Here is a 25,291-nt window from a genome sequence, read left to right on the forward strand (position 1 = left end):
TGGACGGTATACTGATGAGCACAATAGAAAATCCCACGAGGAAATTAATCATTCTCTCCTCAGAGCAGGGTTTGAATGGTGTGTGGTAAATAAGCCCTAGAGCCACATATTGAACAATGAGGAGAAAACTAAATATTGAATAGCTGCTCATTCTTTGAGCACCAGCCATTCTGTGCTCCGTGGAGAAAAAAGTATCAAGTAATTAAACACTGTGTCATAATGCATATGGATCACTTGATGATTACCTGTTCTGTTCATTCCCTCTGAAGCACCTGGCATTGGCCACTGATGGAAGACAGGATACTGGGCTAGATGGACCTTTGGTCTGACCCAACATGGCCATTCTTATATGCACAAGGGGATCAAATTAAGGTTTTACAGGCAACCTTAATTCTGGCATTCCTAACTTTTGAGTGCTTGACTTTGCAACCTCAATAACGTTCTTATATTTTTTTGTGTATAATATATAAATGACACATTATCAGAGGAGTCTGAGCACACATGTCCTCACCACCTGTGGCTAACTCGAAACGAAGTCTGCCCATTCTTTTCAAAATCCCTCTATGCACTGAGGAAGGTTCATTGATGCTGCATTTTTCTGTTGATCACTTACCTGTAAGTCCTGGGCCTGAAACAGTTTTACATATTGCTCCTGCCATGCCTGGATCAGTTCAGACAAGGCTTGCTGCAATCTGGAGAGAGATTGGTGGATCTCAGGGGTTGCATAATGACCAGAGTTGGCAAGTTTCTGACCAAAGTTGCCAAGTGAGTTGAATCTTTCCATTCGGGCTTCAATCTCCGCCTAAAGTTCATTAGAAAGATTGATGTCAAAGGTTTATGGAAAGTCAGTTATTCAGGATATAGGTCTTTAAGGGAAGGAAATGGACTGTATTTTAACCTTCCAATACTAATATTTGTATGGAAAATCATTCATCTTTGTGCTATGTCACTGAAACAGCAAAGGAAAGTCTAAGCACATAAATATGGAAAACAAATACCCTTATTTCTTGAAGAGGCACTGGTCCCCTGCAAATCAAGACTGTGATTCATTTGGGAACAGAATGGGAAATGTTTAGAATTAAATGGACGTGGATTTTTAATTTGCATAACGTCATCCCTTTCTCTCATAAAGGGTGGCCCCTAGATGGCAAATTGTACTTGGAATTTCTCTTCTCCCGTCTCCTGCCAAATAAATTGGCAGCAGATTATTGCATTACAGACACCGTTTAACTTTCTTTCTTCGTGTTAAAGTGAAACATGTTTAAAGTTCTCTTCTAAAGTGAGAAAAAGGTAGCAATATGTCTGTATAATGAATCCTTAAGGTGAAAATGTAATTTATTATGAGCCGTATACATTTAATGTGGAAGTTACAATATAAACTATTTGAAAATAAAAGAATTGTTCAGAAAAATACCATTGTGCACTCACTTTTTAGTAAGATGGACACGTAAAACATCACAGACAGCTGATGGAATATTAATCACCTGAAATTAACACTGCTGATTCTTAGATCCAACTTTTCCTTCACTATTAGGCCTTGAGGGCATAGCTTTTAACTTTGTGTAAATTAATAATTACGGTGCATTTTATGGCTGGAAATTTGGAATCTGTTTTGGGTGAGGCCTCTTTTTACTGCATTATAAAATTATTAACATTGTTGGATAGTTTCTGACATGAGAGAAAACTGGCAGCACATAAAGCTTGTGCCAGAAGAAGGGAGAATATCAGGAGTCTGTTATTAAATCCTGATCGGGAAGATTAATTAGGATTGTATTTTGTTAGTGCTGGGACCCACAGAGCGTCTGGACTTTTATTCATAACTTTCATTAATGATTCTGGGAATGTGCCTGTTCAGAAAGGTAACAAACTGCAAAGGAAATCTGACAAGGTAGGGGGAATAGCATGATAAACAGTGATGGAACAGCTGGGATGGGGAAGAGGTAGTAACTGTATGATATTTATAGATCATTGTTTTGCAAAGTTAAGTAGTGATTCCACTCCTAGAAGGAAATCTGCAAAAAAGTTAAGCAAGCAGAAGGGGGAGTAGGTGACTCAAGGAATTTACACTGGGATAAGGAGTATTTCATCTTGTCATCACTGGGTATCAAAATGGGCTAGCAGTGACTCTAAATTACCACCTGCTGGCCATTCGGTGTCCTCTGTGAAATAAGCTGGTGATCTCAGTCCACTTCCCGGTGGACATCTGTCTGTATCACAGAACATAACTCATAAAAAATTGGTGCTAACTGACACCCTTGTTTAGGGTGACCATATGTCCTGATTTTATAGGGACAGTCCAGATATTTGGGGCTTTTTCTTACATAGGTGCCTATTCCACCTCCCTTCTAATTTTTCACACTTGCTATCTGTCACCCTACCCTTGTTAGCAGTCTCGGCAGAGTGGTCAAGGGCTGAATGGGCTTGCAGACTGAAGCACCTTTTTATATCTAGAGGTGGACTCTCCAGTGCGGGGTTAATGTACACCAATGGGACTGTTTAGAGAAACACAAATGGGCAAGCAGCCCCATGCAGTATCTGTTCAGGGGATACACAGATACCTTCAGTCTGCAAAAATGATATTTTGGCATCTTTTAGTTGTTTATTTTAAGAGAAAGGACGATCTGATACAGGGAGCATGTTCCCTAGGGGTGTCCTGCAGTGAGTAATTCCAATCACAGTACCCTGGGAAGGATCTCCAGGGGATACAATTATAAGCGATGATCATTACTTGCCTTTCTCTCATGATGCTCCTCAATCATGCTGTCTGCCTCAGCTGGGCTTTTGGGAAGGCCCCCTGCCTCCATTAAGCCTCTGATTTTTTGAATCCAATCTAGCAGCTCCTTTAGCTCCAAGTTAAACTTCTGCAACTGGTAAGAAGCTGCCAGCTTTTCCCTCCTGCCACATGATGGACAATTATGCATTAGCCAATACACGGTCAGTCTACTTCCTTTCTCTGCACAGCCCCTGCTCCTGCACCATTCTCTACAACAGTGGCTCTCAACCTTTCCAGACTGCTGTACCCCTTTCAGGAGTCTGATTTGTCTTGTGTACTCCCAAGTTTCACCTCACCTAAAAACTACCTGTTTACAAAATCAGACATAAAAATACAAAAGTGTCACAGCACACTATGACTGAAAAATTGCTCACTTTCTCATTTTTAACCGTATAATTTTAAGATAAATCAATTGGAATATAAATATTGTACTGACATTTCACTGTATAGTATATAGAGCAGTATAAACAAGTCATTAACCGTATGAAATGTTACCTTGTACTGACTTCGCTAGTAGTTTTTATGCAGCCTGTTGTAAAAGCAGGCAAATATCTTTATGAGTTGATGTACCCCCTGGAAGACCTCTGTGTACCCCCAGGGGTACGTGTACCCCTGGTTGAGATCCACTACTCTACAAAGCTCCTGCTGGGAGAAGCTAAGGCTGGGGTAATTTGTAAGCTTCAAGTGATCCAGCATTCCCATACGACTCCTTACAGTGTTGCTGTTAAGCTGAGCTCACAGTAGCTGCAAACTGCATTGGAATCACCATGATGACATTATTTCTTCAGTGATTCCTCATGAGAGGCCAGAACTGGAGCAACTATAAAATCCTTCACAGCCACTCCCTGAAGTGATGATTCCTGCTCAGAGCCAGCCTTTGCATTTTTGGATGGGCCTGAGAAACAATCTTTCGTCCCCACCCAGACATAACTCCTGCACACAGTGATCTCACCAGGGCTGGTTGGAGGATTTGGGGGAATTTAGAGAGATTATTTTTGGGATAAACCACAGTCTTACTGGACTCATTTTACATAAAAAATATGTATGTGGAACTTAAATTCCATTAAACTAACCACATTGTGCTGCAGAAGTAAAGCCCAGCTGTCTGCATCGGATTTTGTATGAAGTCCCCAGAGAACTTTGGTGGCCCATGGCAATTGCCTTCAGGGCCCCAAAGAGCAGCTCTGTTTCTGCTGACAGAGATTCAGATAGTAGCCTGGTAGAAGGCTTTACCTTTGTTTGGCCTGCCCCTGGAGCCGTAGCCAGCTGTCTTTCATCTCTCTTTGCTTTGTACTCAGTTTGTCATTTATGGATGGATTCATCTTGCAAAGGCGGAAAGATTTCAATTCCAGTGTCTGAGGAGAGATTTATAATGGACTACATTTACTCAGATTAATTATTGTATCGGTTCCTATGAGCTAGCCTTTCCACTCAATCGCTCAGAGGAAAGGGATGCGGCTTATTTTAAGGGCCCAGTTTTCAAACATGGGTGCCAAAATTGTGGCAACAAATTATACGCAGGCAGTAGTTGCGTGCAGACTCCACATTTGTGTTTGCAAATAATCATCCAAATGCACAAACCAAGTAACTATATGCTATTTTTCACACACACATCAATTGACACTTACAAATGCTGTTTATCTGTGTGTGTGAGAACATTTATTGGCACCACTTAGGCACTGACGTTTGAACGTTTCACCCTTAAGTAACAAGAATGCTGTCTCCTTTATATGCAGTGTTGTTGTAGCTGTATCGGTCCCAAGATATTAGAGAGACAAGGTGGGTGAGGTAATATTTTTTATTGGAGCAACTTCTGTTGGTGAGAGATACAGGTTTCTCTGGTTTATTGGGATGTACGCCATTGGCATGAGAGGTGGCTAAAACAGGAGTTCTTCTGTTGGTTTATACTGGTGACTTGAATGAGAAGTGATGGCAGCTACAAGTGAGGCAAAGGAACCTCACAGTGTAGGGGCATCAAACCAATAAAAACAAATGCTGTTAGATAATTGGCTGGAGATTACAAGTTTTAATGTATATTCCAAAAACAAAACCTACCGAAGAACCTCTAATTCTCCCTAATGACTCATGGTGCACTACTGAATTTTGCAGTTCAGTGAGCATGTGAAAAAATAAACGACCAGGATACTGCCTTAAACAACTGTACAGCAGAACATCAGTAATCTGCACAAATGGGACCAAGCCCATTGTGGATGGATGCGGTTTGAGGCCTAGACTGTGCTATGAATGAGGTGCACCAGCAGCTAATTCCTAGCTCTGTTTCAGGGCATCAGTGAGTGCCAGGAAGTAATATGATGCACTCCCACTGGCCTGACGGGAACATGATGTTACTGACACTGGCTTGACCTTCAGCACAGAACCAGAAGCTCATTGGCTCTGCTTCAGTAAACTGCAGTCCCAAAACATCATTTTCAATGTGGGTTTGTGGCTTACTGAAGTGCTATTTAGTGAGGTTCCACTGCCATTATTTAACACAGCCTGACCAAATTGCCCAGGATTACCATCTGGATCCCCCACCCTCCACCATGAAGATGAAATGAAAAATATATATTTATAAATAATGAAAAATCTAGAAGGAAGAATGTTACTTGCCCATCAAGAAAACATATTTTGTCTCCGGTGATATACGAGGGGGGTGGAATAATCCAAAAAGATACTCGTTTCACATTAAATTTACTGCAGGACATGACTAATAGTATGTGTGGAATAGACAATAAATATATAGGATTGTCACTGATAATCAGCTTTTTCATATTATGAAAATTAACAACCAGTGGGTATTATTTTATGAATTTATCACACATTCTCTACCTTTGCATATTTTTTTTCAAAGAAAGCTGAGAGAAATTTGTGGCCTCCAAACATGCATTCAAAATAAGTAATGATCCTTAAATCTCCAGTTGGTAATTAAATTGGGAACACTAGCTCATGTGACCTGCGTGACTATCTGGGAATCTCTCTACAATTTATGAATTTATCTTTACCAGGCTGCAAACTCCATTTTGAACGTGCAGCCTTTTGCCTTCTCTGTTGTCTATTTGCCTCCATGTTGGGTTGGAATTCCAAAGACTGGTAGCAAACGAATAGCAAGAGAGAGAGACGTTGAAGTTAAGTGCTCTTCCATTGAAGGGGAACTGTTCTAAACCACAGGATGGCTCCCAATGAAGCTTAGCAGGGCTGAAGTTGCCTTGGCAACGAAGTCATCTGGCAGAGATCTCTGGTCACCTGGGGAAGCTGACACCTGACAAAAGCGGATATGTGCAGGGCCAGATTTACAACTTAGGCACAGCATCTTCAGCATGCCCCCACCACCCCCGCTTACAGCCGGCCATTGTGTTGCACAGTTTTAGAGAGGTAAGGCGCCCCTAGAACGCTGGTGCCCTTAGGCATGTGCCTACTGGAAATCCGGCCCTGGCTAGGAGTTATACATTGGGAGGAGCTGATTTATTTGGGTCTCTGGCCATTTTGTATCCACCTAGAGAGGAAAGAAAAGCAACCTAGCATATAGAGACCTGCATGAAGGAGGGGGCCCTGCTTGATTTCCTGAGCCCAGATGGTTCCCCAAGGACTCCCAAGGGAAGGGTGAGGTAGGGAGGGTCATTGCAGTTAGGATGTTTGTCATGTTCTATACATGATGTATATGCTCCTGTGCTTTATATGATTAAGTGAAAGAGCAATTGAGTTAGACTCTGGGCAAAGCGTCTCTCTGTATCAAATGCTTTTCAGCTACTTACTAGCTTCCAGAGAGACTCAAATGGTAAACCAGAAGGCTCATACCTTTTGGTGGGGTTCTGGGAGAGGGTGTGTAAGTATATGGGAGTCTGAAGGGTTGCCCTGTGCCCAAAGGGGCTAAGCAGCTGGACAGCTGTTTCCCGCTCTTAGAAAGGGGTGGCAGATAGGTCTGTGCCTCAAGAGCGTGGCTAGGGACCCTAACATTGGGCCAGTGTCTTGATCCCATTTAGGCCCTAGAAACTGAAAACATTCAGGAATTCAAGAATCCAGAGCACTGAATTCCTCTTACAGCTGCCTTGTCGGTGGCCACCAGGGGGTACAGACTGAATCTGTGACAACCTGTGCTACTGCCTCTGAAGTTGGAACAGGACCCAGATACTTCATTTGGATGCTCATATTAGCCCTTAGTCATGTAAAGATCAATTTTACATGCATATGAGCTGCTTACAGCATTACAATGTGACATTTGGACATTCTGTTTAGGGGACTACACTTGGAAATTGTGCCTATTGTGTTTTTCCACTTTTTAGAACAGAAATGGATACAAGCTTTTGGCTTAGTCCATTGCTGATATAGGAGCCAAGTTGCAAAGATGCGATAGGGATCTGGATCCATACTTTCCACAAGTTCAGGGAAGGTCCAATCCAGCACTGAGATGTGGAACCATCTCCAAACGAGAGAAACATAATATGCTAAAAAAAAAAGTTCCCTTCCTTCTCAGCTTTAGTACTTCAGAAGGGTGGGCATTTCATATGACAAATTGGGACTGAGGGGAACACAAAGCAACTAGAATAATTCATTATAAAGAAGTCTGCTCTGAGGACCTCTGAGTTTTCTATCTGCTATGTTCCCATCCCAGTTCATCTTGTACTAGGTCTCTCTGAAGGAGCTCATCAAGCATTTTAATATAGACAAAGAAACAAAAAAAGAGCATTGTTTTAGCAGCCCCAATTTGTATTCTACTCCACAGCCTCTGACCTCCATTTTGGACTTGATGACGCTGATTTCCCTCTCCATTTCCTCATGTCGTCGAATCAGGTTTGCCACACTCTCCACATCTTTCCCATAATCCAATGCTTGTATCAGTGCACTCTTGGAGGGTAGGGTGGAAGAAGGAGAAAAATGACAGGATCATATCTCAGTTCCTTCAAATGTTTCCTCTCTCCTTCTCTCTTAAAATCTTCCTTTTATCCCCATGCTAAATTTCAACAATGCAATGATAGTGACAACTCTCTGTGCCACTTATGGAGGTAGAACAAGAGTTCAGAACTCCTTGACCACTTCCAACCCTGCTTGACTTGATGTATATCTGAATGCTTGTGTATTTAACATAAGCACGAGAGAGACGTTCTATTTTGCTTCATCCCTCACTGTTTATTTTTCCATAAACCATAATGCTAATAGCCAATTTATCATTCATAAAATTGCAATGTAAGTGCATTTTGTGAAAATTTGAGGGGAATTTTTGAGTCCTCAAAATTTTTCCGGAAGTGAAATTTAGGAGACTCAAGAAGAACATGGAATTAATTGGCAAAAATTGTTATGGAAAATTTTACAACAAATTGTTTGCCAAGTTTAACAAGTGCTATTGTATGTGTTTGCTGATATAGAAAGTCATATATGAATGATATAAAATCATACATGTGAAATAATAACACTTAGTCCTTATATAGCATTTTTCTTTCATAGATCTCAAAGCAAAAAGCAATGATGGGTATTATTACTCTGAGTTTACAAATGGGAAAACTGAGGCAAAGAGAGAGATTAAGTGACTTGCCCAAGGTCACACATTGAGTCAATGGTACATCAAGGAATAGAACCCTGAATCTCTTGACTTAGTCTAGTATCTTATCCACTGCACCTTGCTGTGTCCCTTTTAAAGTATCCAACCACCTCCTGAATGTCTAGGCATCGACAAAAAAAGTCCCAGTCAATCTATATTTCAGTATTAACTGCAAAAACATTTATTTCTGACCCTAATCTGGAATTTTTTGACAATTACTATCAATACCTTCAAACTAGAAGTCTTCATTATATTTGACTGCATTTCAGTCTTTCTACAGACTCTGATTCATAGGAAACCCCAGGGATAGTGGAGCAGTATACTACTCTAGCTGAGCTTGCTCCATGATTTACAGGTTGGTTAAAGAGGTTTTGCCATTCCTATTTTGCACAGAGGCTATTATAATAGGTCACCTCTGAATGCTCAGTCTCTCTATAATAATTGGACGGATGGGAGTTTATCCACTTTTGCAGGGTGCCCACTTATCTTCAAGAGGAAGTGATTTCTCTCAGTGGATGAAGCCCCTTCAATTAACACAATCATGAGCAGCTCACCTTCTCACTAATTCTCTCCGTGATGTCATCAATTTCTCTGATTAAGGCATGGATCTCCAGGGCTCCCTCCAGCTTCCTCCTGTATGCATTCAGGTTACCATGGAAACTGGTCCATCTTTTATTGAAAGACAGGTTTAGGGGAGAGCATGAATATCAGAACTTCCTCAGCTGCAGCTAGATCACAGTCAAATATGGGATTTCTGAGCTTCCTCACGCATGGACCCCCTCTTCCCACGGCAGCCCAGATACATCTCATAGGTAAAGATTTAATGTGTCGGAAAGTGACTGTTCTAGGATTTTTTAGAGTCTAGGTAAGGGGATCTCAGATAAGGACAAGAGGGGGTTCCCAGCAGTGGGGAAGGACTCTTGCATGGAACAAGTCCTGACCCAACTGCCAGAAATCCTCAACAAACCCATACACCCCGTCTTCATGCTGCTCATTCTCAATTTGGCCACTGGGCTGTGAACCAGCAAAAGTGGGACAAGTTGGCCAGGAATACAGGTTTTCAGGGAGTTGGGATGGAACTAGTATGGAGTCAGACAGGGTCAGACTGGGGACAGGAGATGGCAGCCACTGGCAGAAATCAAGGAGAAAGTGACAATCTATTGTGAAGAGAGAAAGTCTGCTGTGGGGTCAGCAGCTTGGAGAAGAGCTAGAAAACCTGTTGTAGGGCAGATATTAAACAAAGACAATTTGACAAGATGGTAGTGGGAATGAGGTATGGAGTTGTTCTGTTAAATATAGAGCTCAGGCTGGGTATCCAAGGCTGGCTCCACCACCTGAATTTCCAGGATTCTATTATCCTGATAATACAAGCTATGCTCATCCCAGCCACGAGATTCCACCATAGCAGGAAGGGAGAAAGACATCCTTTTAAAACTTCACCTGGGCAACCCAATGACCAATTAGAAGTACTCTAAGCTACCATGCACAGGAGCAGGGTTTGTTTGTGAGGAAAGCATGTCCATCTCCGAGGATGGAAAGATGAATTTTGCTTTGCTGAACGGGAAAGCCTTCTGGCCAATTGAAGTGCTGCATTGGCAGTCACTAAAGAAGCTTTATTGGCTAGAGGTGGAAGCTAGCATTTTGTATGTCACACTTGTGGAAGAGGGTGCGTATGTATCCCCAGCCTTTGTACAGCTCAGCCCAGCCTAGCAGAAGCCTGCCCTTCCCTTCCTGCCATGAAACCATTAGAACAGCTTTGACTGAACTCTTCATCATCCAGAACCTGGAATGTATACTCACTTCTCATTGAGCTGCTTCCGGCGCTGATATATTGTCTTCACCTCTTCCTTGTTCTGTCTCTCCAGTTTCATGCCCAGGGCATTGATGGTTTTGATGTGAGCATCATCCACTGTCTTCTCCTATAAGGCCAGAACAAGAAAATATTAGTTGTGTGCCCCAAATGCCCATCATTGTGCCAGCTGCACAGAAGATCTCAGATCCAAACACTCTTCCCTGATACTGCACTCTTGTATCAGTCTCAGATAAAGATGGAGTGGGGACCAGGAGGGACATCACTATGAAACCAATAATGGTCAAAGTTCTGTACAAGGACCTTAAGGGCTTCTTATCTAGTCAGAGTGGAGACAGCTGTCAAACAAATCACCACATTCTCTTTTAAAAACACAATTCTACCTTAAATTGTATAAATCTTTTATTCTGCTTGCTTCCCACATAATATACTATGGAAAGGATAATATTTGCACATAACTCATTATCCGAGCTATGCCACATTAAGGATGTTCTTCTGAAGCATGACCTGCAGCCGGTTCTGAACAGAACAGGGCACTGAATGCAAAATAAAGGCATTCCAACACTCAAAAATATTGAATGTTGCAGTAAGTCCAGTAAATCACATACTCAGCAGGGAGACATTAATCATGGGTCTAGCAGAGGCACAGTGGCAGGATGCCAGCACTCGAATAATAGAAGTATTGATTCCATCTGCATTTTATATATGCTACGTACATACCACTGTGCATATTTCTAAGTGTACTCTGCTATGATACACAGCTGGAAAGTGAACACACTGAAAGCATTCTATATTGAATATAATCCATCTGATCCAGCAGAAACTATTCTAATGAATCAGAACCCCACAGTCTCCTGGAGGTTGGGAACTGACCTGACTGCCAGAAACCCTAAACAAACATATACACCCCGTCTCCATGCTGCTAGTTCTCAATCCAGCCACTGGGCTGTGAACCAGCAGGAGTGGAAGGTGTATAGGCAGCCCAGGCTGGGGATCATTGCTCCTTGGATGGTTACTCAGCACCCTAATCCCAGGTTTGCCTGGCAGGTAACCCTGTGATACTGGTGGAGAATCACTGGCTGGAAGGGTGCAAGCAGTTATCCCAGGCATAGCCCCTCTCTGCTTGTGCCACTGTGTTAGTGTTATGACTGAGCACTGGTTATGAGGGTGATCACCACAGCATCTACAATGCCAGCCTCTTGGAGATGTCTATGGAGCAGCACAGGAGAACTGCCTATGATGGGAATTCTCTGCTACCTAACACAGAAACTAGGCACATGGCCCACTTAAGATCTATCTCATTTATTGATTGATAAGGTGAGATTTTCCCTATCCGGACTCACAGAGTGACTTGAGGATTATATCGTTCCTCCCTTCCCACCTCCACCACTCCTAACTCCTCTTCTTATTGGCTGCCTCTACCTGTATCTGCCTCTTTGTACTGTCCCTTAGCCACTAGCTCTGCAGGTGAGGGCTGAAGGGCCAATGAAGGTTTCTTTTGAACTCTGCTGGCCTCACTCCATTGATATCTGAAGTGTGACTCTGGAAGTGAGAGGCACTGGAAAGGAAAGCCCATATTCTCTCCAAGCCCCAGGCATATCCAGAATTTCTCTCCAGGCCCCAGGTATCTCAGGGCTCTCATTCTATGCATAGTATGAGCATCTCCTTCTGCCATTGGGGGGCAGAAAGGGAAGATGTGAGATGCTCTGACAGAGCTTGGCAGCAATATGGGGAAGGACATAGGGACTGTGGGCAGATAATGCTAAAGGAAACTCCCACAGACAGACCTAATATTTCCCCCTCCAGATCTTAATTAGGTTTCCTGGGATAGCACGTCAGCAAAGCAGTGCAGGTATTCTTTCTTGAATGTACACTGAGACTTATTTGCCTTTGCCCAAATTAGCACACCAATTAGGGTGTGAGAAAGCCGGCTGCAGTTTCTCACCATGGACGATAGTTCAGAGATCTCAGCAAAGAAAGCTGAACCAGGCAGCTAGTGCACTGTTGCTCCACAGCAGAACCTCTCTTTGGAGGTTCGGTTCATGAAGGTCTGGAATGTCTTACAGGTTCCAAACCAACCCAAGTTGAACCTCACCCTAAACCACCAAGTTTGCCTGATCTGAGGTGGAACACACAGAGTTTTGCATAGTTTCTATCCAAAAGTGTAACCCATTTGAATCTCACTCTAAATCTAGTCCAGGATCACTCAAAAGAGTTTCAGGTTTGCAATGCAATCCAAAGTTTTAGATTTCACTGTGATCATTTGTACAGCTCTGTTAAGATGTCATCAGGCATTTGATGTAGTGATGCAAGGAGAGAGGATAATAGCTATTTTAACAGCTTTTGAACTGGCAAATCCCTCTACGCTTCTTTTTGCTCTTCCTTCCCCTAAGGAAAATGAAATAGCTTCAGTGGCTCTGATGCGCTTCTGTGCTGGAAAGCTGGCATTTGGTTTAAGTCATACCAGGCATGGGACTAGGCATGGAAATTTCTCTTACCCCTGATGCTGCTCCTCGGAACTCATTCAGCTTTTTAATGAGCTGCAGGCAGTGTTCGTAGTCATTCCCGATATCACCAATATTAATCATCACTTCCTGGGGAAAGGAAAATCAGTTAGGTGGATATTCAACTAACCACGGGACTTGCTTCAGGCCTGGAATGCAAGCAGCCAGCATTTCCTATGGGTTATCCTTTTCCTGATAAGCCAAAAGTGATTTCACTCATCCCACAACTATATGCTCCAGGAACACAATATCCTTTGTGATGGAGATTTTGTACATCAGGGCCCAATAATGCTTTAAGTGGAAGTTTTCTGTGTCCCTGAATATCATATCCCACTTTTTGCTGCTCGCCCATGCGCCTTGATTACTGAATGCCCTGGAACAGTGATCAGTATGCTGTTACTTGCAGAAACTGATACAAGGAATAGAGATTGATTCCCCAGATTTAAAGGATGTGTTTTGTTACTGAGATCAAGTAGTGGAGCCCTCACTTTGAAACCCAAATACAATTCTCTATTTATTTTTTCTCCCCCTAAAGTGGATTTTAGGATTCATAAAAGCGAAGTACTTCTATAAGTAAGTAAGGGCTAGAGCACGGTGCAGCGGGGATGGTGTTTTGCAAGTTTCTCTCATATCACTCTCTAAGTGCATTTTAAATCATAACCTGCAAACAGGGCTAGCTCTACAGTTTTTGCCGCCCCAAGCAGCGTGCCGAATTGCCGCCGTGGGCAGGCTGGGGGGCAGTCCATGTGCCCTTAGGGCGGCAGGCACGTTTTTGCAGCAGCGGCAATTTGGCGGCAGCTTCTATGTTTAGCTGAAGCTGCTGAGGACAGCTAAATATAGAAGCTGCCGCCGAATTGCCGCCGTGGCGGAAACGCGCCTGCCGCCCTAAAGGCGCACGGACTGGCCCTGCTGCCCACGGCGGCAATTCGAGGCGCTACTTGGGGGCAAAACAACAGGGACTGCCGCCCCTTGCAGAATGCCGCCCCAAGCACCAGCTTGGAATGCTGGTGCCTGGAGCTGGCCCTGCCTGCAAACCCTTGAACCTTTCCTGTAGTCCTGGCCCCCAGCTCTGAAAGTGCATTTCATTCCATTTCTAGAAACCCCCTTTCTACTGGCCCTTTTACTGAGCAGAGACTGACCATTATAAATTTTGTATAGTTTTGTGATGTAGACAGATATTTAGAGAATATGGTGAGGTCACTCCCTAACTCATTTACACTTATCACATACTTGTGCGTTAATCCATTGCACCACTTAGTACGAACTCCCCATCCTTAACAGCATGTGCCCTATTAGTGAAATATGACTACTGACCTCAGAATCAAGGCCCTACATAGTGACTGTTTTTTCATTCTTATAAGAAAAATGTCTCAGATTTAATACACAATTTAGTGAATCTAGGATTTCAGGTGCTTAGGGTAGGCTCTATTCTTTTTTCATATCTCTATTTCAGAGGAGATGTAAAAGCAGAGCCCCAAACCTTTTGGTCACTATAGACCCCATGGCACGTTTTGAATGAATAGGGATGTTAATACTGGTGTCCTAGCCAAATTCCAACTCTGGCATAGAAACATATCAGAATGGTTTAACAGTTGCTGGAATATTCCCTATATACAATCTGTAAAGCACTTTAAGATCCCCCATGACAAAAGACACAATGTAAATGTCCTGAAAGGTGATAATATCATCAAATATTCATTACTAACAAGCACTTTCCTGTATAGCACCATGGGCTTGCTTGCCCCAGTTAAAGAATAGAGTCCATGTACCTTCTCCCTAATCCAGGCCTCCACTTGGTCCACTTTCTGCAGAAACTCCAGGAAGTCCCGAATGTCCTCCAGCATCTTTCCATGAGCAGCAACAGACCACTTCAGCTTCTCCCAGTGCTCCTGGAGCATACGGGTCTTACGACAGATCTCTCCTGATTTTGGGTGGCTCTGTGACACCAGGGCTTCTCCTTTCTTCATGTTAGAAAGAGGGAATTAGAAAGGAAGTTTACCACTAACAAAAGGGTTACATGGTCTTTCCAGGAGGACCTCCTTCTCCCCACCCACCACAAAACTCCACTACAAGAGCCCTCAAACTGTGAATACTCAGCCATTATTTTCAATAACTGGTAGGAAAGTCTGCATTATTCTGATGCAGTCAAGAACATTAGGCTTGAACAGTCCATGGGCAAGGTGAAATTCAGAGGTTGGGAGCACAAGGGAGAAACATCTTCCAGATGATGATTCACTCACTCTCAGGAAGATGATTCAGACATGGTATGACATCTTCTTTCCTAGATCAGGAAGATTCAGTACTAGCAGGGGAAGTCAGTGGCTCCTTCCCATATAAGGAATACAGAAACAGAGAAGTCCCCTGGAAACCATACATGGACAATTAATGGGACTCCCCTACCTTGAATTAATGACATTCCAGTCACCTCTATGAAATACCACCAGGATTCTTGTCACACAGAAAGGGATGGTCTTTGGTTCAGATGGAAGGAGATGGAAAACTGACACAATGCTGGGGAATGTTTAATACTCATGTTGAGCTCCTTCCCCCTCTCCTTCCGCAGAATGAACCTGCAATAATCTTAGGATAGCAGCAGAGTGTGGGAGTTACCTTGTTAACAGCTGTGATGATCTCCTCATTAGCCAGAATCTCAGCCTCAAAGACCTGATGTTTCTGCAGCAGCTTCATTTTGTCCTGCAGGTTGCTGTGGTCTCGGATGGAAGGGTCCTCCAGCTTTTGCATGCGCTCATTGATCCAATCCTCTGCCTGCAACCAAGGGGACCGGCAGCATTAACATGACACCCAGAAGCCGTCTCTCCTCTCCCAATCTCAGAGCCTCCTCCCAAGGCACAATGTTGTCCTGTGAAATGGCATGTGCCTCGAGGAGGCAGATTTCCAATAACTGGTAATAACAAAAGTGACTTTCTGATTTCTGAACTGTCCAGCTGAAAGGGAGTGAAAATAATTCTATCAAATGATAAGGGGAAAATATGGACAATTGCTTGGATACTATTGTTATTGTATCTCAGGTTATAAGTGAGATTAGATGCAAATCTATGGTGACTCTTGCTCATTCACACAGACCTAACATTTTGGTCATGTTTGGGGCCAGAGAGGAATTTTATCCCAAGATTACTGCCAAGGATTTTTTTCCCTCTCCTGGATCACTGGGCAATGATCTTTCAACAAAATTGAGAGAGCATGCCACACAGAACCTATTTCCTGGTATTGTGGAGTGTGCACTTGTTCTTTTCCATCTGCTCCTCTGCCTCCATCAAAGAGATGATCTCCTAGAAATCCTTGCTTCCCTTTATGAGCCTCTGAATTAATTCATTTTAGTTGTATACGGTGGGGTACATTTTCAGCATGGTAAATGGAGATTTAGCTTGATTACTTCATGTAACACAATGGCAGGATTCTCCATTTGTCCATTCTGTTAGCAAGTTTTGGAACATGTGGGAACCTGCAGGATAATTACTGTTAGCTCACGGGGGCCCTTGCGGCTAATTAGAGTCCACCCTGAATATAAGGGAGGTAGGAAGAGCGCTCTGGAAAAGGGAGCTAGGTGTGGGATGGGTAGTCCCTCAAGGAAGTAAAACCAGGAGCAGATAGCTCTAGGAAGAAGGCAACCTGGGAGCTGATAAGCCGTCTGCTCAGGCTGAGGCTAGGGGTTCATGTAGTATTATTTTGGAGTAATCTTTGTTGTCAATACTCCAGATAGGAGGAGGATGGTCACATATTTTGGTTCATCCTTTGTTTGGAGCTAGATGGGGACTCCGCTAGCTTCCATCGCATTAATGACAGCTAGCTATAGAAGTGTTAAGTATTATTAATATTAATGGCACCTGTGCTACTAAGTCCTTTAACAGTACTTAGGAGTGTTAACTCAGCATGTTTTAAACACACAAAAGAGGATTTTTTTCCAGTTCTACTAGTTAAGTGTGAAAGATACCCTACGTTCTCCAACATGGAGGCATGGTGGGGCACACTCCTAGATATTTTCTGAGCCTCCCCCCCACTTTGTTTTGGACACGTGTTGAGAGCCTGTTCATCAGGATACGTTTCTGTGAATCTCTTCACAGTCACTGTTTTCTGTTACACTTGGATGTAAGCATCACCAAATGAGTAACTGTGCCAGTTTATTTCTCTAACTTGGGTTCTTCACGTCTCATCCCTCTTGTGTGTGTGACATCCTCAACTGTTGGTCAAGTCTGTCTTCTAAACTGTAAGGGGAAGGTCCTGTTTTCTATGAAGTGCTTGCCTGCACACTTGTGGCTGCTAGAAACTAAACAAGTAATAAACAACATAAGAACATAAGAACGGCCGTACTGGGTCAGACCAAAGGTCCATCCAGCCCAGTATCCTGTCTACCGACAGTGACCAATGCCAGGTGTCCCAGAGGGAGTGAACCTAACAGGTAATGTTCAAGTGATCTCTCTCCTGCCATCCATCTCCACCCTCTGTCAAACAGAGGCTAGGGACACCATTCCTTACCCATCCTGGCTAATAGCCATTAATGGACTTAACCTCCATACATTTATCTAGTTCTCTTTTAAACCCTGTTATAGTCCTAGCCTTTCCAACCTCCTCAGGCAAGGAGTTCTACAGGTTGACTGTGCGCTGTGTGAAGAACTTCCTTTTATTTGTTTTAAACCTGCTGCCCATTAATTTCATTTGGTGGCCCTTAGTTCTTATATTATGGGAACAAGTAAATATCTTTTCCTTATTCACTTTCTCCACACTACTCATGATTTTATATACCTCTATCATATCCCCCTTAGTCTCCTCTTTTCCAAGCTGAAAAGTCCTTGCCTCTTTAATCTCGCTTCGTATGGGACCTGTTTCAAACCCCTAATCATTTTAGTTGCCCTTCTCTGAACCTTTACTAATGCCAGTATATCTTTTTTGAGATGAGGAGACCACATCTGTATGCAGTATTCAAGATGTGGGCGTACCATGGATTTATATAAGGGCAATAAGATATTCTCCGTCTTATTCTCTATCCCTTTTTGAATGATCCCTAACATCCTGTTTGCTTTTCTGACTGCCGCTGCACACTGCATGGACGTCTTCAGAGAACTATCCATGATGACTAAAAGATCTCTTTCCTGACTATCTGTAGCTAAATTAGCCCCCATCATATTGTATGTATAGTTGGGGTTATTTTTCCAATGTGCATTACTTTACATTTATCCACATTAAATTTCATTTGCCATTTTGTTGCCCAATCACTTAGTTTTGTGAGATCTTTTTGAAGTTCTTCACAGTCTGCTTTGGTCTTAACTAGCTTGAGCAATTTAGTATCATCTGCAAACTTTGCCACCTCACTGTTTACCCCTTTCTCCAGATCATTTATGAATAAGTTGAATAGGATTGGTCCTAGGACTGACCCTTGGGGAACACCACTAGTTACCCCTCTCCATTCTGAAAATGTACCATTGATTCCTATCCTTTGTTCCCTGTCTTTTAACCAGTTCTCAATCCATGAAAGGATCTTCCCTCTAATCCCATAACAACTTAATTTACATAAGAGCCTTTGGTGAGGGACCTTGTCAAAGGCTTTCTGGAAATCTAAGTACACTATGTCTACTGAATCCACAGTGTCCACATGTTTGTTGATCCCTTCAAAGAACTCTAATAGATTAGTAAGACATGATTTCCCTTTACAGAAACCATGTTGACTTTTGCCCAACAATTTATGTTCTTCTATGTATCTGACAATTTTATTCTTTACTATTGTTTCAACTAATTTGCCCGGTATGGACATTAGACTTACCAGTCTAATTGCCAGGATCACCTCTAGAGCCCTTTTTAAATATTGGCGTTACATTAGCTATCTTCCAGCCATAGTGTACAGAAGCTGATTTAAAGGACAGGTTACAAACCATAGTTAATAGTTATGCAATTTCACATTTGAGTTCATTCAGAACTCTTGGGTGAATGCCATCTGGTCCCAGTGACTTGTTACTGTTAAGTTTATCAATTAATTCCAAAACCTCCTCTAATGACACTTCCTCAGATTTGTCACCTACAAAGGATGGCTGAGGTTTGGGAATCTCCCTAACATCCTCAGCTGTGAAGACTGAAGCAAAGAATTCATTTAGTTTCTCTGCAATGACTTTATTGTCTTTAAGCGCTCCTTTTGTATCTCGATCGTCCAGGGGCCCCACTAGTTGTTTAGCAGGCTTCCTGCTTCTGATGTACTTAAAAAACATTTTGTTATTACCTTTTGGGTTTTTGGCTAGCTGTTCTTCAAACTCCTTTTTGGCTTTTCTTATTACATTTTTACACTTAATTTGGCAGTGTTTATGCTCCTTTCTATTTACCTCACTAGGATTTGACTTCCACTTTTTAAAAGATGCCTTTTTATCTCTCACTGCTTCTTTTAGATGGTTGTTAAGCCACAGTGGCTCTTCTTTAGTTCTTTTACTGTATTTTTTAATTTGGGGTATACATTTAAGTTGGGCCTCTATTATGGTGTCTTTGAAAAGTGTCCAGGCATCTTCCTACTGTATTTTCCACTGCATGCATCCGATGAAGTGGGTTTTAGCTCATGAAAGCTTATGCCCAAATAAATCTTAGTCTCTAAGATGCCACAAGTACTCCTCGTTCTTTTTGCTGATACAGACTAACATGGCTACCACTCTGAAACTCTAGTCACTGTACCTTTTAATTTCTGTTTAATTAACCTCCTCATTTTTGCATAGTTCCCCTTTCTGAAATTAAATGCCACAGTGTTGGGCTGTTGAGGTGTTCTTCCCACCACAGGAATGTTAAATGTTGTTATATTATGGTCACTCTTTCCAAGCGGTCCTGTTGTAGTTACCTCTTGGACCAGAGCCTGCACTCCACTCAGGACTAAATTGAGAACTGCTTCTCCCCTTGTGGGTTCCTGTACCAGCTGCTCCAAGAAACAGTCATTTAAAGTATCGAGAAATTTTGTCTCTGCATTTTGTCCTGAGGGGACATGTACCCAGTCAATATGGGGATAATTGGAAATTCCCCACTATTATTGAGTTCTTTATTTTGATAGCCTCTCTAATCTCCCTTAGCATTTCATCGTCACTATCACTGTCCTGGTCAGGTAGTCGATAATAGATCCCTACTGTTGTATTCTTATTAGAGTATGGAATTACTATCCATAGAGATTCTATGGAACATGTGGATTCATTTAAGATTTTTACTTCATTTGATTCTACATTTTCTTTTACATATAGTGCCACTCTCCCACATGACCTGTTCTGTCCTTCCGATATATTATGTACCCCAGAATGATTGTGTCCCATTGATTGTCCTCACTCCACCAGGTTTCTGTGATGCCTATTATATCAATATCCTCCTTTAACATGAGGCACTCTAGTTCACCCATCTTATTATTTAGACTTCTAGCATTTGTGTACAAACACTTTAAAAACTTCTCACTGTTTATTTGTCTGCCCTTTTCTGATGTGTCAGATTCTTTTTTATGTGAATGTTTCCCGTCTGGTCTGGCCCATACTTTATCCTCTTCCATCCTCTCCTCCTGACTAAAACCTAGAGAATCTCTATCAATAGACTCTCTTCTAAGAGAAGTCTCTGTCTGATCCACGTGCTCCTCTGCAGCAGTCGGCTTTCCCCCCATCTCTTAGTTTAAAAACTGCTCTGCAACCTTTTTAATGTTTAGTGCCAGCAGTCTGGATCCACTTTGGTTTAGGTGGAACCCATCCTTCCTGTATAGGCTCCCCCTATCCCAAAAGTTTCCCTAGTTCCTAATAAATCTAAAACCCTCCTCTCTACACCATCATCTCATCCACTCATTGAGACTCTGAAGCTCTGCCTGCCTACCTGGCCCTGCGTGTGGAACTGGAAGCAGTTCTGAGAATGCTACCATAGAGGTCCTGGATTTCGGTCTCTTTCCTAGCAGCCTAAATTTGGCCTCCAGGATGTCTCTCCTACCCTTCCCTATGTCATTGGTACCTACATATACCATGACCACCGGCTCCTCCCCAGCACTACACATAAGTCTGTCTAGATGCCTCAAGAGATCCGCAACCTTCACACCAGGCAGGCAAGTCACCATACGGTTCTCCTGGTCATCACATACCCAGCTATCTAAATTTCTAATGATCGACTCTCCCATTACTAACACCTGCCTTTTCCTAATGACTGGAGTTCCCTCCTCTGAACAAGATCAGCAGCTCTTTCTGAAGAGCTAATTATGGTCATGCCTCTCTTAACATCTGTCTCCTTCAGGGATTTAAATGCAGTCTGTTAGAATAAAACAGGCAATAGGATCTTCTTCAGTTTTTCAAAAGTAAAAAAAAAAAGTATGCCAAGTTTCAGTTCTTAGCACTGAAAGAAATGTCTTCTTTCCATCAGGCCTTTGAGAACTGGAAACCTGACACATATCCTGACCGATCCTGTACTCCTCAAACCACTGACATACAGTGAAATTTTGGCTGCACAAGGAAAGCAAATTGAAATAATTTTTGTGCGTCTCAAAACACATTGTCAATTGCTTTTGGGGGACTGCACTGACTGTATATGGGACTCAGAAGCTGGGTGATTTTTCCTTGTTAATTACCAGTTTGAATCCTCCTTTCAGCCATTGAAATTCTGTACACAGAAACAGCCCTCATCTGTTTTTTCCTTCCACAAGCGGGTTTTTCCTCCCATAAGCACATGTAGGGATTCAAAAAATAAACTTGTATCAAGGTTGTCCAGGGCAGCAAACTGTCATCTGTGACTTTCATTACTAATGCACTCCCTGCTCACAAGCTAAGGCCTTCTCCCATTACGCAGCCACACATTAACACTCAAAGGACACTTAACTGTCTCTCTCCTTTTTAAAAGGAGAGTCTTATCTGAACAGTGAGACTGGGCAGCCAATAGATCTTTTCTGGTAACTCAACATGGGGTCTCTTTCACACTTTCTAATATTAAACCCAGGGCACGATGACACTATCTTTAACAGGGTCATTGTCACACTCTAGTGGCAGACCAGATGCAATTTTGTTTAAATCCCATTTAACAATCATTTATGTAGCTTTCCTCCTATCATTCTATCAAGTGACTTAGACAGTCCCCAGGCTTCAGTAGAAAGGAGTAGGCAGCAGGATCTAGATAATGAGGAGGACATTCAGGGTAAATAACAAAGCTGATCTATTTTCCCAGGATCTGTCCAGGAAGTGGGTTGGGATAGGGATGATGAGTGAAATCCTGTCTCCACTGAGGTGAGTGGCAAAACTCCCACTGGGACTTGGGTTTCACCCAGTGTAGGGAGAAGGGAACGACCTGATTTCTGGTGGGCGCTGGTTGTTTTTTTTAATTCTATACAGTCTCTATTTAGAAACATTTATTTTTTAATGCATTTGTGCTCAGAACTCAGGGTGAGCACACTTGGAAACTGAAATACTTTAAGCACAGTACACTTATATAGTGCTGCATGAGTTCCAGGCACTGTATAAACATTAACGAATTAATCCTCCCAACACCTCTATGAGGTAGATGGATAAGTATGTTATTCCCTTTACAGATGGGCGAACAGAGAGACAGGTGAAGTGACTTTGCCAAGACCACATGATGAATGAATTGGCAGGGCCAGGATCAGAACTCAGGACCTCCTGACTTTCAACCTTGTGATCATTCCCTCAGACTAAAGTAAATAAATTCCTAATCAGCAGCTTCTCTTTTTTCCCAGATCATTAAGGACATGATGCACAGTTTGTGACAGTACGGAAGCATACTGGAGACCTCACTACACTGGATGCTCGAATAGCTACGGTAGCATAAAAATATCCCCTTCCAACTTCAGCAGAAGACTGTGCCCCATTCTGTGATCCATGTGTGTGTTCTCCAGACTTCCGGATTGCAATTCCTGTCTAGAAATGAAGCCATGAACCCTGAAAATGCTCAGGCTGCTGCATTTTGCACCAGTTGATCTTAAACAGATCATATGACTCCAATACTCTGCCTTCTGTACCATCTTCCCAATAAATACAGAATCCAGTTCTCTCTCCTGATATTCAAAGCTCTCCATGTGATTAGCCCAAGTTATCTGAGAGTTTGCTTCTCCCCCCTGGCTATAACTGCTACCTTCCACTAGAACAATGAACCAGTGGGGATAGGTTGTGACTGCAGGAGACAGGATTTTCACAGGAACTGGACCTAGACTATGGAATTTACTCGCACAAGAAATAAGAATATTTGCTGTTGGCACACAATGAATAACCACTGTGTTGGCACACAGGGCCAGATCTGCTCTAAGGTATACAAGCGTGTCAGTCAGGGAAGGAGGGAGAGCTTCTTTCCCCAGCACAAGAGAGGAGAAGGATTATAATTTAATACTCAGGGGGTACTAAGGGGCAGACATATTCCTAAACCAGCTGGTGAACTGCATCCACAACTAGCATTGCCAGTTGCCCATCCAGGCCATCTGCCTCATTAACCTGGGATACCCTATATCTTTTGAAAATAGCAGCAGTGTGCAATTTGCCATTCACTCCCTCAGCCCAACCTAGGGACTCCTGCTCTGCCAGGAGTATTTGTGGGTCAGAGGATGCATCAAGCCAGCATTCCAGCTACCATACCCACTACTGACCAGGTTAATATTTGGGCTGTTACTTACTGACAAATGGAAGGATAGCATTTGGCTATTTAATAGGTCTTGCTAGAATACATTTTAAAAAGAGGATGGGCTTTGAAAAAGTGTCTTCTGACCCTGAATTCAAACACTGCCAAGGAAGAGGGACCTGCTGAGATACTGAACTGCTTAACCTATTAGTGTTAGGGGAGAGGGACACCCACACAGGCTGTTTGTACAAACGGAATCTTAAAAACTGATTTAAAAAACCTCTGTCTGTAATATAAAGAGTCAAGTGCAGGTTGTGGGCAGCAGCTATCCAGCTGGCATTTGCTTTTGGTAACAGTCTGAGCTTGAAATATGTCAGCTTAGCGCAGGGCAGCGTTTGGGGTGACTGAACCTCTCTGCTTTTTCTTTCCGTTGTGGGGGAGTGTTTCAAGGGAGGCCGCAACAGGTGCATCTGCAAACCCAGTGTGTGCAAATGCCCCCGTCAGCTCCCGTGTGTGTGATGTTTGTGCCAGCATGACGGATGCTGGCACATTTTTCAGGCATGCACATTGGGCTGCCCTTTGGAAATGTGACCTGGAATGTCTTCCCAACAGTGATGTCAGCAGCAACGACAACTCTATTACAAGGCTAAGTCCAGAACAGGAGAAACAAATAGAATCAGAATCACTTTACAGAGATGGGCCTAAAGCAGCTGAAGAGCCGCTCTAACTTATGACACTGGCTTAAAGTTCCTAAGTGCCCTTACACCAGTGGAGGACAGGCATAGCTCTGCTTGGCTTCACCATGCTCTCTCCCTCCCCACATCAGTCCCACCTAGGAATGCCTGTTCCCTCCCTCTATGCCAGAGAGAAGGGAGCAAGGGGCATAGAAGGCAATGATTTCACCTTTGCCATTTTTACCCTAGTGAAGAGTTCCCCTATGTGCAAAATGGCTGTAAACGGACAAGAGAATCCAACCCTAGAAACCATGTCATAATCGTGGTGCAATAACAACCACCTTTATTAAAATAATTTCCTCTTCAGATGTTTAGAAACACAGGTGTTGCTATACGTGGCTAGACCTTTGATCCAGCTAGTCTCTTGCAGTGGCCAGTGCTTGATGTTTCAGAGGGATGGTGATTCCCCATCCTGCCATCAATCATTCTTACTGTAATGAGAGTAGGAATTTTGAAGTAGGAACCAAAGTTACCCATAGTGTTGTACAGGGAATCATTGTATGTAGTGAGCCTTATCAGCATGAGCACATTGCACTTGGAGCGAGGCAGACAAGCCAGCAGCACCTATAAAGTGTTTACTGTCTTTTCTTATGTTATAATAGCAAGTTGGCAGCAGCTATTACATGGTGTCAGAAAACACTGAAAGTAAGAAAAGAGTAGAAGAAAACTGAAAAGAAATGGACCAACTAAAGCCTCCAGGAAAGCATTTGAAGAAAATGGAGAAAGTGGAAGGAAGGATTAGAGCTGGACAACATTGCAAGTGGCACTGACAAAAATAATGAATGGCCGCAAACAGCATTATTTATTTCTTTGGTAGGTGAAGAAAACAGAGGAGTATTTAATACTTTTCAATTTGATGATGTAGCAGATAAAGAAACAAAAAACAGATCATACAGAATATGTTTAAGGCATACTGTGCACTGCAAAAAAATATGTGTGGGAGTCACAAATTTTTCACCAGAAGTCAGACGGATGGGAGAGTATAGACCAATATGTAACTGATTTAAAACTGGCAATACAATTGTGGAGAACTGTGTGAGTAACTCATTAAAGACTGCATCATATGTGATGTTGCATCAGACTCAGTTCAAGCTAGGTTGTTGTGGGATAGTAATTTAATCCTTGAATGTGCTGTGGACATATGACATGCAGATGAAATGACTGCAAAACAACTGAAAGGCCTGGATGAACTGGAAAAAACACATGCACATATTGCAGCATACGTCCACCTTTACTAAGCACCCAGACACAGCCATCAACTGGAGGGGCGTCCTGCAACTAATAAAAGCCTGTGATCGAGAGAAGGGAAAAGAGCAATCAGAGAGGCAACTAAAGGTTGTTCTAAATGCAGCCATAGTCATGCCATTAGGTAGCCTCCTACACACG

At 42.8% G+C, this 25,291-nt stretch overlaps 1 protein-coding gene across 2 annotated transcripts in view; it reads right to left on the minus strand.

The window, feature by feature from the left end:
* SPTBN5 (spectrin beta, non-erythrocytic 5) overlaps window positions 1–25,291 on the minus strand; it is a 150,404-nt gene that overhangs the window by 37,467 nt on the left and 87,646 nt on the right. For both annotated transcript variants that reach the window (XM_045012303.1, XM_045012304.1), the window contains 9 exons: window positions 15,231–15,386; window positions 14,390–14,581; window positions 12,615–12,710; window positions 10,107–10,225; window positions 8,861–8,975; window positions 7,502–7,615; window positions 4,007–4,128; window positions 2,733–2,895; window positions 614–802 (listed from right to left, as the gene is read on the minus strand). In XM_045012303.1, the coding sequence (XP_044868238.1) occupies window positions 614–802; window positions 2,733–2,895; window positions 4,007–4,128; window positions 7,502–7,615; window positions 8,861–8,975; window positions 10,107–10,225; window positions 12,615–12,710; window positions 14,390–14,581; window positions 15,231–15,386 (1,266 nt within the window). The remainder of the gene's footprint in view (window positions 1–613; window positions 803–2,732; window positions 2,896–4,006; window positions 4,129–7,501; window positions 7,616–8,860; window positions 8,976–10,106; window positions 10,226–12,614; window positions 12,711–14,389; window positions 14,582–15,230; window positions 15,387–25,291) is intronic.

This window comes from Mauremys mutica, chromosome 4 (genome assembly GCF_020497125.1).
Source record: "Mauremys mutica isolate MM-2020 ecotype Southern chromosome 4, ASM2049712v1, whole genome shotgun sequence".
NCBI lineage: Eukaryota > Metazoa > Chordata > Testudines > Geoemydidae > Mauremys > Mauremys mutica.